This window comes from Oncorhynchus nerka, linkage group LG6 (assembly GCF_034236695.1).
Source record: "Oncorhynchus nerka isolate Pitt River linkage group LG6, Oner_Uvic_2.0, whole genome shotgun sequence".
NCBI classification, from domain to species: domain Eukaryota; kingdom Metazoa; phylum Chordata; class Actinopteri; order Salmoniformes; family Salmonidae; genus Oncorhynchus; species Oncorhynchus nerka.
Genome location: NC_088401.1, coordinates 85,021,517 through 85,037,323, shown reverse-complemented (window position 1 = coordinate 85,037,323; position 15,807 = coordinate 85,021,517). Strand labels below are relative to the sequence as shown.

The following is a 15,807-nucleotide window of genomic DNA, read 5'->3' as shown; positions in this document are numbered from 1 at the left end:
ACTTAGGTGTCTGGAAGTAGCTGACCAAATTGAGCTGGTCGGTCACATATGCTGAGCACATGTTGGCTGTTTGCCTTCACTCTTGCGGTCCAACACATCCCAAACCATCTCAATTGGTTTGAGGTCAGGTGATTGTGGAGGACAGGTCATCTGATGCAGTACTCCAAATAGCGCTTACACAGCCTGCAGGTGCGTTTAGCGTCATTGTGCTATAAAAAAAAATAATTATAGTCCCGCAATCCAGATGGGATTGGTGAATCCCTGCAGAATGCTGTGGTAGCCATGCTGGTTAAGTGTGCCTCAAATTCTAAATAAATCACAGACAGTGTCACCAGCAAATCACCACCTCACCATCACACCTCCTCCTCCATGCTTCACTTACTCTGCATCTCACAAAGACATGGTGGTTGCAACCAAAAATCTCAAATTTAGACTCATCAGACCAAAGGACAGATTTTCTTGCCATTAACTTACTGTCATGGTCAAAACATATAGATGCAATGGTTGTAAAGACAGGGAGAGATATGTCCATGATAAAGAGATGCTCTGCTTTTTTGACACCACACTCGGAAAAGCAAGTCCTACAGGCTCTAGTTTGTTTTATTTTAATTACTGTCCAGCCATGTGGTCAAGAGCGACAATGATAGACCTATTTAAACCGCAGCTGGACCAGAACAGAGTGGCACGTCTTGCTCTTTATTGTAACTAAGAGAGTCTGCTAAATGACTTAAACAATTCTCATGAAAAACAAAACATTCTTAGATCTGCCTCCTGAACGTACTGTAGATCTGCCCCCTATTCCTTATGTAGTGCACTGCTTTTGTCCTGGTCCCTTTACGGAATAGGTTGGAGGAGCTTCCCTGATTCCTGAACGGATGGAGCGTGTGACAATAGCATGATTGATTATAGTTGGAGCACTGGATTTTCTTGGACACTTGCTCACTTGATAGGACGTTAGTTAGATGAATAGCAACATCACTCAACCGGCCTGCATGGGGTAGGCTTATAGCCACATCACCTAACCAGCCTGCATGGGGGCAGCAGGTAGCCTAGTGGTTGGAGATTTGGACTACTAACCGATAGATTGCGAAATCATATCCCTGAGCTGACAAAGATCTGTCGTTCTGCCCCTGAACAAGGCAGTTAACCCATTGTTCCTAGGCCAATATTAGTAAATCATAATTTGTTCTTAACTGTCTTGCCTAGTTAAATAAAGATACAAAATGGGGTAGGCCTATGTTTTATGTTTACACCTGGAAATACAGACCCAGCAACAATGGAGACCGCTTCACAGCTTCCTTTAGGATGAAGAGATTGTTCAAAGACAAATGACCCCACGGTGTCGACAGATATAGCAAAATACATTTAGCTTTAAATGAAAATTGCAGTCATTCAACTCAAGAGATATCTGTTCAAGTCCCGTGAATTGCTGTGTGGATACACAACACTTTCATCTCCCACAAAAGCTGACATGAATGGCTAGGCTCTATTAACTGAGACGGATAGGCCTTCGGCTGGACTGTAACTACCGCTGTTAATCCATACAGCTGCTCTATCAAGTTCAATGAAAGAACCCAAAATGTCTGTCCTTTCTAAGAATAAAACAATCAAACCTACTGCGTTATTGTTTTTCTGTTAATGATCTCGATGTTAGACTCACATAACATTCTTGATGTTGTGAAATTAGTGCAGATATTATAAAGAAGTGTATTGTGATTTCTAACGTGGTCTGTATATCCATTCATCTCTATGATTATAGTTGATGGTGATGTAACCTGACTGTGATTATAGTTGATGGTGTTGCAGCCTGACTGTGATTATAGTTGATGGTGTTGTAACCTGACTGTGATTATAGTTGATGGTGTTGTAACCTGACTGTGATTATAGTTGATGGTGTTGTAACCTGACTGTGATTATAGTTGATGGTGTTGCAGCCTGATAGTGGTTATAGTTGATGGTGTTGCAGCCTGACTGTGATTATAGTTGATGGTGATGTAACCTGACTGTGATTATAGTTGATGTGTGATGACTGTGATTATAGTTGATGGTGTTGTAACCTGACTGTAACCTGACTGTGATTATAGTTGATGGTGTTGTAACCTGGTGATTATAGTTGATGGTGTTGTAACCTGACTGTGATTATAGTTGATGGTTGATGTAACCTGACTGTGATTATAGTTGATGGTGTTGTAACCTGACTGTGATTATAGTTGATGGTGTTGTAACCTGACTGTGATTATAGTTGATGATGTTGTAACCTGACTGTGATTATAGTTGATGGTGATGTAACCTGACTGTGATTATAGTTGATGGTGATGTAACCTGACTGTGATTATAGTTGATGGTGTTGCAGCCTGACTGTGATTATAGTTGATGGTGATGTAACCTGATAGTGGTTATAGTTGATGGTGATGTAACCTGATAGTGGTTATAGTTGATGGTGATGTAACCTGATAGTGGTTATAGTTGATGGTGATGTAACCTGATGTAACCTGATAGTGGTTATAGTTGATGGTAATGTAACCTGATAGTGGTTATAGTTGATGGTGATGTAACCTGATAGTGGTTATAGTTGATGGTGATGTAACCTGATAGTGGTTATAGTTGATGGTGATGTAACCTGATAGTGGTTATAGTTGATGGTGATGTAACCTGATAGTGATTATAGTTGATGGTGATGTAACCTGATAGTGGTTATAGTTGATGGTGATGTAACCTGATAGTGATTATAGTTGATGGTGATGTAACCTGATAGTGGTTATAGTTGATGGTGATGTAACCTGATAGTGGTTATAGTTGATGGTGATGTAACCTGATAGTGGTTAATGACAGTAGAATATACTTCTCTGTGGTTATAGTTGATGGTGTGTAACCTGCTGTGATTATAGTTGATGGTGTTGTAACCTGACTGTGATTATAGTTGATGGTGTGTTATTTATTTGAGTTTTGAATGTGTGCAGTAACATGTCATAGTAGTTGAGAGCCTCTGCCTGTGATTATAGTTGATGGTGTTGTGACAGGTCCTGATAGTGATTATAGTTGATGGTGATGTAACATTTACATTACATTTACATTTAAGTCATTTAGCATGTCCACATTTACATTACATTTACATTTAAGTCATTTAGCAGACGCTCTTATCCAGAGCGACTTACAAATTGGTGCTTTCACCTTATGACATCCAGTGGAACAGCCACTTTACAATAGTGCATCTAGGTCTTTTAAGGGGGGTGAGAAGGATTACTTTATCCTATCCTAGGTATTCCTTGACAGCGACACGCTCTGCTTGCCACAGCGTCACGGCATTATCCATTTAGATCCAGCATGAACAATGCTTTTCTAACAAAAGTTAACTTGTGATCCAGTAGGTAGCTTTTACAACTTGTGATGCAGTAGGTAGCTTTTATAACTTTAATTGCAGTAGGTAGCTTTCACAATTTGTGATGCAGTAGGTAGCTTTTACTACTTTAATTGTAGTAGGTAGCTTTTACTACTTGATATGTAATAGGTAGCTTTTACAACTTGAGACACAGTAGGTAGCTTTTACAACTTGTGATGCAGTAGGTAGCTTTTACAACTTGAGACACAGTAGGTAGCTTTGGTTGGCATCCTGCGACTGGAGCCGAACGCGCCGGGGAGTGGGTACTGTCACGTATGCTCTCTCTCCGGTGCTCTAGGTCGTCATGATTCTGTGCCTCAGCCGGATCGACCGGTCTGCTCCTGATCCCCGGGATCGTCATCTTGGTCGTTGTTCTGCGTCTGGAGACACGCGTCGGGGAGGGGGTGTACTGACACATGTGCAACCCTCTCCTACCTCTAGGTCACCAGGCTGCTCGTTATGGCACACACCTGTCACCAGCGTTACATGCATAATGACACTCACCTGGACTCTAATCACCTCCTTGATTACCTGCCCTTTATATGTCTCTCCCTTTGGTTGTGACATGTAACAAGTCGTCGTTGTTCCTGTTTCATGTCGGTGCGGCTGTTCCTGTTTCATGTTTTGTTCATTTATTAATTAAAGGTATTCACTTCCTGAACTTGCTTCCTCACTCTCAGTGTACATGGCTACTGTAGGTTTGCAGTAGACACCTTGTATTACTTGTATATAGAGCTGTGAGAGAACATATTTCCACAATTGAAAAAAAAATACATAAAACATTTGAATTACAACTATTGTTGAGTGAATGTATGGTGGTACCCCTTTGGTATAATTTATTAAAAAGGTGCAGTGCCATTCTCATTGATGTATAACAAAGGGATGGTAATGTCATTTTCATTTCACTGGTGCTGTGTTTGAATGTGAATTCATTAACTCTCTGTTCATGGCGAAATTGAATGGCTATAGTGCCACTGAAGTTTTATTTTGAGCAAATCCCTAATACTTGGCCTGATGTCCTTCATCTTTAACAGAATACATGTTACTGCTATGTATGGAATCTCAGTAAAAATGTGTATGGCGCAACCATAAGTTATATTGATTGGTCTAAATGTTAATGTCTTTAGAGCCGAGAAATCTGATATTTCAGCATTAAACCAACGAAAAAGCATTTAACATTGTAATGATATTTACCAACAGCTGTTATTCAGATGTTTCCCTGGGGGCAACCAGTCTACTTTTTGTCCCAGTTGGTGTCTTTATTGATTTACTCAACAACAACAAAAATCGACAAAAATTGAATTCTGTAGAGATGTTCCTTAATGATATTTCTTTAAAGGGCAAACAAAGCCAACATTGCCCCATTAGATGCATTATATTACATACATAGGAACAATAGCCATCTAAAACCCTTTGCTACTAAAAAATTCCCCTCGTTAACAGATTAATTTATACGAATCTATTAATCCAAAATTTGCACACAAAAAAATTCCCCAACTACATTTAGGTCATATAGTTGTGAAACATAACTGTAAGCCGATGGGGCCTAACCATTGATGAAGAATTATGGGTTTATTCTTATTGGTTATAACATGAAAGCCTTGATAACTTCTTTCCCAAAAATCACCAGTGTTTCATCAAGGAGGGACGTATTTATGTACGTTAGCTGTGCATGGTGCTATGTTAGCGGCTGTTCCCATAATTGTTTCATTAAAACCAGTTGCTTTGTGTTTCCTAGAGTAATTAAGCAGTTGGAATTTTACATTACACTAGTGAAAATTAACAAAGAGCACATCTGGGTGTCCCATAGGTTTAGTCATTAAAAAGCCCATTATTTTTCAAATTACTTTCTCAATCTTTCTGCCCCTCTAATCCTAAGGTATTTCCCCATGGATACTTGCTGTTCCTGTTTTTTGAATGACTCCTTTAGGGAAGTTAACATTTAGAGATCGTATGGCCTTTTCTGGCTGCTCCTCTGTGCAGTGAACCCTATTTTCACTGGCAACCATGATGGTTAGGGAACTGACAATCGCCAGACTTGCAGGTGTCAGTGCCAAATCATTTGGGGCCCATTTAAAGTAGGCTACTCAGTCCTTGCCATTATCTACCTCTGCCTGGTGTAGTTAATTACATCTCATTCATTCTGACTTCAGAAGTTTAATACAAGCATTTGTAACCACTTATTTGTAATATCTTATGGCTGAAAATCTGCTTCAGGGAGTCACCTGCTGTCAATACATTGGAAGTTTCCTGTCAGTTCTGACGCTGTAACGTCTGCTTGTGTATAGAGTCGAAGCCTTACACACTACATGGTGGGTTCCTCAAGGGCTCTTTGGGAAGGGAGGTGTTTTTTCATGTGGAACCATACTGACCGAAAAACACTTTCAGCCCTCCAATGTTCTTTTGCAGTTCAATAAAAGTGTTCTTTCCACTTTTAGTGATAATGAAAATGTAGAGACGTTGGATCGTTACAATTTATTCTGGGGGGCGTGGTTTGCTCACAGCTCTTTTTTTGTGCAACCGTGAGTGATAGTGTCATTCCAGTTGATCTAATATGTTGGGTTATGCGGTTACATGTTTTATAAGACTAAAGCCAGTGATGGTGTCTTGTGAAAGACTCAGCTATGGCCTTGTGTCAATTGAGAACGGTTGAGTAAGTCAGTAGTTCTTAATTCCCTCCTCAGGGACCCCCAGCCATTCCAGACCTAGCACACCTGATTCAGCTAGTTAATCAACACAGCAATAAAACCTATGGAATTTTAACAATATATTATGGCTATTAAACCAGAATAAATAAATAAAACTTGATGGTTCTACAAATTAGGAAAGGGTTCTTTAAAGAACCTTAGGAAAGTGTTCTTTATAGAAGCTTAGGAAAGGGTTCTTTATAGAACCTTAGGAAAGTGTTCTTTATAGAACCTTAGGAGAGTGTTCTTTATAGCATTGTGCAGGTTCCATTTAGAACCTTATGAGAATGGTTCTTTATAAAACATTTTTTTTAAATGTTCTGTGAAAAAAGGGTTCTGCGAAAAAAGGGTTCCGTTATGGTTAAAAGCCAACAAACCCTTATTTGGCACTACATAGAACAATTAGCCCTTAGTGTGTTGAACCGCTGGGGTTCATGACACTTGTGGAGACAGTGAATACCCGGCATTGAGGGATATAACAAGACATTCAGGTCTTATTCTGTACACCATGTCCATCCTAAGAAGAAAAATCACATGAATGCATACCTGACTGAGTATCTACAAGGTCTATGCTATCAATACAAGAGTAGCTCGTTGTTGCTGTGTGGAAAAGCACTTGTTTTCCATCTGTGCCTCTGAGACGGAAATTCTTATGAACACAACAGTTACTGATGAAATTACTTTTTAAATCTGCTTTCATTCATACACAGACACAGACACCGACACAGACACAGACACCGACACACACACACACACACACACACACACACACACACACACACACACACACACACACACACACACACACACACACACACACACACCCCATGATGGAACACAGCTATTCCACTTGAATGGTTGCCATGACAACAACCATGTTTAGTTTTTTCCAGGCCACATGGGGTGTTAACATCAAACAAAATAAACATGTCTTTGTACTGATGCCTATACATTGTTGAATGTTGGTGTATTGTTTTAGCTTATTATGAGTAGAACAAGATGTGACTGTTTTAAATAGCCTCATACACAGATACAAAGCGTTGGCCCATCTTTTAGGACAGTTTACTTTGAAAGGAAAAATTAGTTAAACTGTCAGTCAATTTAGCAAATATAAAAGGATCTTGAATGTTCGGCTTATGGACTACATGTTGAGAGTTATGTACAAGCTGCATATTGTAAAGAAAATAAATAAAGAAATATGTATAAAATACAGGATGTAGATGTATAGAACAATAGTAGGACGAATACTAAAGAATAACACGTTTATTATTTTTTTTTATTTTACCTTTATTTAACTAGGCAAGTCAGTTAAGAACAAATTCTTATTTTCAATGACGGCCTAGGAACAGTGGGTTAACTGCCTGTTCAGGGGCAGAACGACAGATTTTGTACCTTGTCAGCTCGGGGATTTGAACTTGCAACCTTCCGGTTACTAGTCCAATGCTCTAACCACTTATTGTGACGTTGGATCAGCTGCAGTTTAAGGTCATGTGTATGTATAAAGCTTACCTGTAGACGGTTTACACCTCCCGGCCAAGTACCACAATTTCCTCCAAATACCCTTCCCCTCCAAAGTATTGCACCAAATAAGGCAATCGTGTCATCTTAAGTGGTTTCCCAATCTCACATATTTCACCTCTTCAGAGTAGGTCCTCAAAGTGTAGGATAATGTAGCAGCGCATGTCTCTTAAAAATGCTCAAAGAGTACAAAATATATTGGATAAATTATTTACAGACACCACCAGCAGGAAACTTTCTGAGGCTTTGCAACAGTGGTGGTGGAGTAGAGGGGGTGGGTGGGGTGTGTGGGGGGGGTTATCTTTCATCCATCCAGGGACCCTTGACAGCGGTTGCTTTCATAAGAGCAGAGCCATAGGAGATAACAGAGTGAGTGGTTCAGACCATCCTGCCCAGCCTGTCTCCCCATGATACTTCTTTATCCTTTTAGGTGATGGGCTGACCTCTAAGAGTTGTGCCGGTGAGGGGGTCCTCATTAATACAACTTTAAACCCTCCTGGCTGATTCCTCCTATTTTCTTGATGCCTGTGACCTTTCTAAGGATGCAGCCTAGAACGGGTGATATCAAACAGAGCCCTCCGTGGCAGCTCTTTGAGTTGGGAGAATAGAGGAGTGTGAAGATTAGCAATGGATCCTGTTTGGTTTAGTAATAAAATAACATATCATGGCGTGTGTTTCATTATTTTCACGGTACCAGTCTGAAAAAAACAATAGGGGCGGGGGGGGCTAGCCTAAACGTCAGGTCGATTTTATCTTGTGGCCAGCTTGTGTGAGCATGGCTATTGTGTCATAGTTTCCGCTTTGAATTAGGAAATTGTTATTATATTGTTTTCTGAACAAATTAAATTACAACTTTTGCCCTGTGGAAAATGAAAAGAGGAGTGAAAAATTGATTTTATCCACCAGGTCCTTTTCAAAAAATCTCCAAGGGTTTCATATTGTACGGGGGGAAACGAACCCCAATGTGTACAGTAGCTTCATATTGTATGGGGGGAAACGAACCCCAATGTGTACAGTAGCTTCATATTGTATGGGGGAAACAAACCCCAATGTGTACAGTAGCATTCATCTGGGTGATGCACTGTGGCCATATTTCCCCAGAACACACTTACAGCTAGCTACACATTGGCTATCACAGTGAGTGGAGAGATGAGGAGAGATGAGGAGAGATGAGGAGAGATGAGGAGAGATGAGGAGAGATGAGGAGAGATGGAGAGATGAGGAGAGATGAGGAGAGATGGAGAGATGAGGGGAGATGAGGAGAGATGTGGAGAGATGAGGAGAGATGTGGAGAGATGTGGAGAGATGAGGAGAGATGGAGAGACACAACGGAAAAATACCCATTGGACTCAAATAACAGGCCATCGTCAACGATTATAGGGGTCATCATCAGGTTATCCATCACTACGATAGAATTTCATGACTATTGGGTATGTAGAGAGAAAAGACAACAATCCGGCCATCCTAAACCAAAATTCCCTCCAAATTCAATAGCAAAAAAATAATTCTGTAGGTAGTTTTAAAAGATGAAAGGTAATTCAAAGTCATTACCTTCCCTCCAACATTTCAATTCATATTACACTCGTTCTTTTTTTATTCTAGGTCATCATTTACCGTTATTTTCATCCACTATCAATATCAAAGCCAAGCCCTCCCGGTTCAAATACCTCTAAACTGCCCTTGATAAGCAGTATCTAGCAATGATTCCCAGCAGTTTGATCAGACCAATTACATGAACTACAAATGAGTTTTTATTATGAACCAATTGATTGAAGTGTATCCTGGTCCATAGGTAAGATATGAGGTAAAACTACCTCTTTACGTAAGGCCATGAGTGTGTTAAACTATTTCACTCATTTTCTGACCCTCAGATACGCAACTCAAATCTCTTGGCACGGCACTGTTCAGTTTGAGCCTCAGTAATGATAATAACAGATGCCCTTTAACTATCCGTAGTCACGTACAGTCAGGCGTCCACACACCCTTATTAAAGGATCCGTCCGTGTAGAGATCCCACGAAATACTAGACATTCGACTTAATACATTAATGTCAACTTATTTTGATGAATTCCTTAAGGAAATGGAAGCTTTAAGCCACAATTGAATCATTGACTCTAATTATGGTGTGATTAACGGTATGGTAATTGCCAACCCATCCGAACATAACTCAGAAACAATGTATCATATGGGGGGGGCTATTAAATTAATGTAGCTAATTGAAATCCCACTCCAGAACTTAAATTAGACCAAAATATAACCTTTTTGGAAGCCATACCAAAAAATGAAATTTTAAGGAATTCCTTAAAAAGGGATGGATACAAAACTCCATGAAAATGATCTTCAACTTTGTATACCTGTTGCTCTTGGTGATTTAGGAACGGACGGTAGGAGGAATACACAGGGAAGACAACAACAACAAAATAGCACAGCATTAAAGCTGACGATCAGTAAAAAGAGAAGGATTTTGTTCTCATACATATCTTAATAACAAGGCTGAAGGGAGAAAAAGCAGGCAGGACAAATTGGCCTTAGAAGACATCACAAACCAGAGTAGACTGGCCCCTGAAGCTCTCTTGTTTAGGAGTGGTGTTTATCCCATCAACATTCCACCTGTCATTTCTCCCTTATGGTGAATAACTGATATGGATTAAACAATTAAGACACTTTTCTCCCCATGACTCCTGGCAGAACCTTCCATCTTGAAGGACTTGCATTTCAATTTTAAATTGCCCCAAAATATGAATCAGTTTTACTTCCCTGTACAATTAAAAGTGGCATAGCTTGTAAGATTATCTATAATTAAAAATGACTGCTGGGGTGTCTGGTGCCTCTAATGTAGCTTGTTCTTTGTTGTTGTGTTTTACTTCAGAAACAATAGTGAGTTTTCTATGCGTCCCCATATTCTGGTTCAAATAATACATCATGTACTTCCCTGTAGTATTTTAGGGATGTCTAAAAACACATTAAAGTAGTAACCTTGAATGGTTGCATATGACATTGAGATGTTTTTTTTTTAAACAATCATGGGTCGGATTTATCAAGGGTCTCTGTGTAGCAGTGCTGATCGAGGATCAGGTCCCCGCCTGTGCACATGTAATCTTATTCATTGAGTTCTAAAATGCAAAACTGATCCTAGATCAGAACTCATACACTGAGACGCTTGATACATACAGCCCCTGGTGTACATTTATTTACTGGACAACCATGGATCACCTATGGCACAGCTCAACTCCATTAACATGTATAGTGTGTACTAGTTCTGTGGTGATTTAAAGAGCCGAGACAATAGCCAAAAGCATGACTGCTTCAGCAATTTCAGCAGAAAAGAAGGAAGGGAGGAAGGGATGGAAGGAGGGAGGAAGGACACCCATGTGTGTTAAGGTTAATTGGATGACCATTTCCATCTCAATTAAAGATTTAGACATGCTTTCCCCCAAGTAAGGGCGGAAATTGAAATCCGTTACAGATGGTCCTTCCTGAGGGAATACTCCACCCAAAAATAGGTGGGAGATAATATAACCATGGTAAAGCTCTGTAATTTCCTAAATAAACTTTAAAGTTCCTTTACTAGTAGGAATGTAAGGTGAAATGTTTGTTTTAACACGTTTTTTTTTTCTTTTCAATAACGGACAGTTAAATAAATGGTTAAAACTAGAATAAACTCAAATGTACAGTGATTCTAATACATTGGATAATGTACAAAAATAAAATAAAAGATGGTGTAGACTATGCAGCCAATCCAAAGCATGAATATGGATCATTACAAATATGGCTGTGAAGCATCCCCATCGGTACAGAGTGACAAAGATCAATAACATAATTGCTGTGTTATTTGACTGTCACGATCCGGAGCTACCGTGTAATTTATTATAACGCTATTTGCAGCCCATAGCAATTATTGTCTCTTTTTGTTGTAATCACAGTTTAATTACCATTATTGATGTGATTCCAATCCATCATAAAGTTTTGTGATTTAATTTATATTCTAAATGATCACTTTCATTGCTGATTTCCCTTAGTCAAAAGCCATTGAGACAGTATTAGTATAGGCTGTGATATTCAATTAATCCTGTTCATTTAACACACTCTGTTTCTAGATGAGATTACAGCTGTGAAAGCATCTGGCATTGATGGCTTAATTGTTATGTCTTGTATCTTTTATCCAAGAATCTGGTCTGGCTAAGAGGGTCTTATGAAAATTGTCTAATTGTTTGAAATCATTTATGCTACTCACTACTCGCGACTAATTATCCCAATAGGAATTACAAGCTTTTGTTTAGATCACAGTGTGTGAAGACCAGTAGTGGCCTTGCCATTTCCAAGCACCAGTGATGAAATTAAACTGTAACTCTCATTCCATGAGTGCATCCCAAATGACAGCCTGTCCCCCCATATAGTGCACAATTTACGACCAAAGCCCTATGGGGTAATAGTGCCCTGTGTGTCCAGATCAAAGTAGTGCACTATAAAGGGAATATTGTGCCATTTGGGACACACTCTAGGTCTGAAGCAAAAGGGATGTTTCTATTTCATTCTGGATGGATTTCAGTGACATTACACCAAACCAATGCCCCATGATATGACCAAATCCTAATAACTAATTTTTTTCTCTTTTGCGACATCTTCATATGCCATCAAAATAGTCTGAGTTTTGGTTTCTAGGCACGCGGTTTCTAGGCACACAATGCCAAGCACCATCTCCCAGCCACATCACCCCAGCCCCATCACCCTAGTCACATCACCCCAGCCCCATCAACCTAGCCCCATCAACCTAGCCCCATCACCCCAACCAGATCATCCCAGCCCCATCAACCTAGCCCCATCACCCCAACCACATCACCCCAGCCCCATCATCCCAGCCCCATCACCCCAATCCCATCACCCCAACCCCATCACCCCAGCCCCATCACCCCAGCCCCATCATCCCAGTCAAGCCCCATCTCCCAAGCCCCATCACCCCATCACCCCAGCCCCATCACCCCATCACCCAGCCCCCCATCACCCCAGCCCCATCACCCCAACCAGATCATCCCAGCCCCATCACCCCAACCAGATGATCCCAACCAGATCACCCCAGTCCCATCACCCCAGCCCCATTAACCCAGCCCCATCACCCCCCAGAACCAGATCACCCCAGCCCCATCAGCCCAGCCCCATCTCCCCAGGCCCATCACCCCAGCCCCATCTCCCCAGGCCCATCACCCCAACCAGATCACCCCAACCCCATCTCCCCAACCCCATCACCCATCCCCATCACCCAGCCCCATCTCCCCAACCCCATCACCCAGCCTCATCACCCAGCCCCATCTCCCCAACCCCATCTCCCCAGCCCCATCACCCCAGCCCCATCACCCCAGCCCCATCTGCCCAGCCCCATCACCCAGCCTCATCACCCAGCCCCATCTCCCCAACCCCATCTCCCCAGCCCCATCACCCCAGCCCCATCACCCCAGCCCCATCTGCCCAGCCCCATCACCCCAGCCAGATCTCCCCAGCCCCATCTCTCCAGCCCCATCACCCCAGCCCCATCACCCCAACCAGATCTCCCCAGCCCCATCACCCCAGCCCCATCACCCCAGCCGCATCACCCCAACCAGATCTCCCCAGCCCCATCACCCCAGCCCCATTACCCCAGCCAAATCACCCCAGCCCCATCACCCCAGCCCCATCACCCCAACCAGATCTCCCCAGCCCCATATCCCCAGCCCCATCTCCCCAGGCCCATCACCCCAGCCCCATCTCCCCAGGCCCATCACCCCAACCAGATCACCCCCCAACCCCATCTCCCCAACCCCATCACCCATCCCCATCACCCAGCCCCATCTCCCCAACCCCATCACCCATCCCCATCACCCCAGCCCCATCTCTCCAACCCCATCACCCAGCCTCATCACCCAGCCCCATCTCCCCAACCCCATCTCCCCAGCCCCATCACCCCAGCCCCATCACCCCAGCCCCATCTGCCCAGCCCCATCTCCCCAGCCCCATCTCCCCAGCCCCATCACCCCAGCCCCATCTCCCCAGCCCCATCACCCCAGCCCCATCACCCCAGCCAGATCTCCCCAGCCCCATCACCCCAGCCCCATCACCCCAGCCCCATCACCCCAGCCCCATCACCCCAACCAGATCTCCCCAGCCCCATCACCCCAGCCCCATTACCCCAGCCCAATCACCCCAGCCCCATCACCCCAGCCCCATCACCCCAACCAGATCTCCCCAGCCCCATCACCCCAGCCCCATCACCCCAGCCCCATCTCCCCAGCCCCATCTCCCCAGCCCCATCCCCCAGCCCCATCTCCCCAGCCCCATTACCCCAACCAGATCTCCCCAGCCCCATCTCCCCAGCCCCATATCCCCAGCCCCATCACCCCAGCCCCATCACCCCAGCCCCATCACCCCAGCCCCCCCATTACCCCAGCCCCATCACCCCAGCCCCATCACCCCAGCCCCATCTTCCCAGCCCCATCACCCCAGCCCCATCATCCCAGCCCCATCTCCCCAGCCCCATCATCCCAGCCCCATCTCCCCAGCCCCATCACCCCAGCCCCATCACCCCAGCCCCATCATCCCAGTCACATCTCCCAAGCCCCATCTCCCCAACCCCATCACCCAGCCCCAACACCCCAACCCTGTCACCAGTCTCTCTCCATCCCCTGCCCTCATCCAGCACCAACTATAAGGGAATTAATTTCCCTCGGCAGTCTGGCTCATCTATTGCCACAAACATTGTCAGGACTGCAGTCACATCATGTTGACACAGTGCAGAATCAGTTCCCCTTGTCTGCATTGTTCCAGTGGCACAAAGAAAATGAAAAGGACAGGGGGAGGCCTATTGGGAAATGGCACATTATTTCAGAATCCGCTGTTAACCTCATGTTGTCGTTAGCCGGAGACATTCTCCTCCAGTAAAAGAGTCTCGGGGATGATGCTTTAATCAAAGGCATTTGTTCTCTGTACATGCTCCACTCTCTGTAAACAGAAATCGAAACGGATGTAAGGACTAACTCGTTCCATTCCCTCAGAGACACCTTTAAAGACATAAGTTGCACTGGGCGGCCTCTCTGCACCTACAGTAGATCTCTCAGATGTCCAGAACAGTAAATTCAATGGACACACAGCTATCCCATCCCATCTAGCCCATCTGTTCAATGTTTTTTTCAATGATACATTTGCATGAGTGTAACCTTAATCCTACATTTTTATTTATTCTAGTGTAATTCCAGATGATGACGCAACCATGAGGAGGAGAAAGGTTAGCGTTGGTGAGTGCAATGGACGTTAGCGTTGGTGAGTGCGATGGAGGTTAGCGTTGGTGAGTGCGATGGAGGTTAGCGTTGGTGAGTGCGATGGAGGTTAGCGTTGGTGAGTGCGATGGAGGTTAGCGTTGGTGAGTGCGATGGAGGTTAGCGTTGGTGAGTGCGATGGAGGTTAGCGTTGGTGAGTGCGATGGAGGTTAGCGTTGGTGAGTGCGATGGAGGTTAGCGTTGGTGAGTGCGATGGAGGGGAAAAAAAACGCCCCAGGGAATATGCAGTGGCATGAAATCAATTGAATTCGCTGGCAGGTTAGAATTTTTTTGCAAAGGGGGACTTATTAATGATAGTCAATCCCCATAATTCTAATTGTCTCTCTATGCAAATATCAAACGGCATGTATGCACTGGGCTAGTCAATGACTGTTGGTGTTGGACAATCCCTTTTTTCAGGGGTGATGCAGGAAAAATAATCAAGGTTTAGTCAGGTAGCACTTGGGCATTTTTATTTACATGTTGGGATCAGTTGTGTTGTTATGAGGTGAGGAAGAGAAATCATATTTACATGTTGGGTTCAGTTGTGTTGTTATGAGATGAGGAAGAGAAATCATATCTACATGTTGGGTTCAGTTGTGTTGTTATGAGATGAGGAAGAGAAATCATATCTACATGTTGGGTTCAGTTGTGTTGTTATGAGGTGAGGAAGAGAAATCATATCTACATGTTGGGTTCAGTTGTGTTGTTATGAGATGAGGAAGAGAAATCATATCTACATGTTGGGTTCAGTTGTGTTGTTATGAGATGAGGAAGAGAAATCATATTTACATGTTGGGATCAGTTGTGTTGTAATGAGATGAGGAAGAGAAATCATATTTACATGTTGGGTTCAGTTGTGTTGTTATGAGGTGAGGAAGAGAAATCATAGTTACATGTTGGGTTCAGTTGTGTTGTTATGAGATGAGGAAGAGAAATC

General features: G+C 43.2%; 1 protein-coding gene across 1 annotated transcript; it reads left to right on the top strand.

Annotated features, from left to right (window-relative positions):
• The first annotated feature begins 12,268 nt into the window (after positions 1–12,268).
• LOC115126996 (uncharacterized) lies at positions 12,269–14,263 on the top strand. The gene has a single exon (XM_065019098.1). The coding sequence runs from the start codon at positions 12,269–12,271 to the stop codon at positions 14,261–14,263; it is 1,995 nt and encodes a 664-aa protein (XP_064875170.1).
• The last annotated feature ends 1,544 nt before the right edge of the window (positions 14,264–15,807 follow it).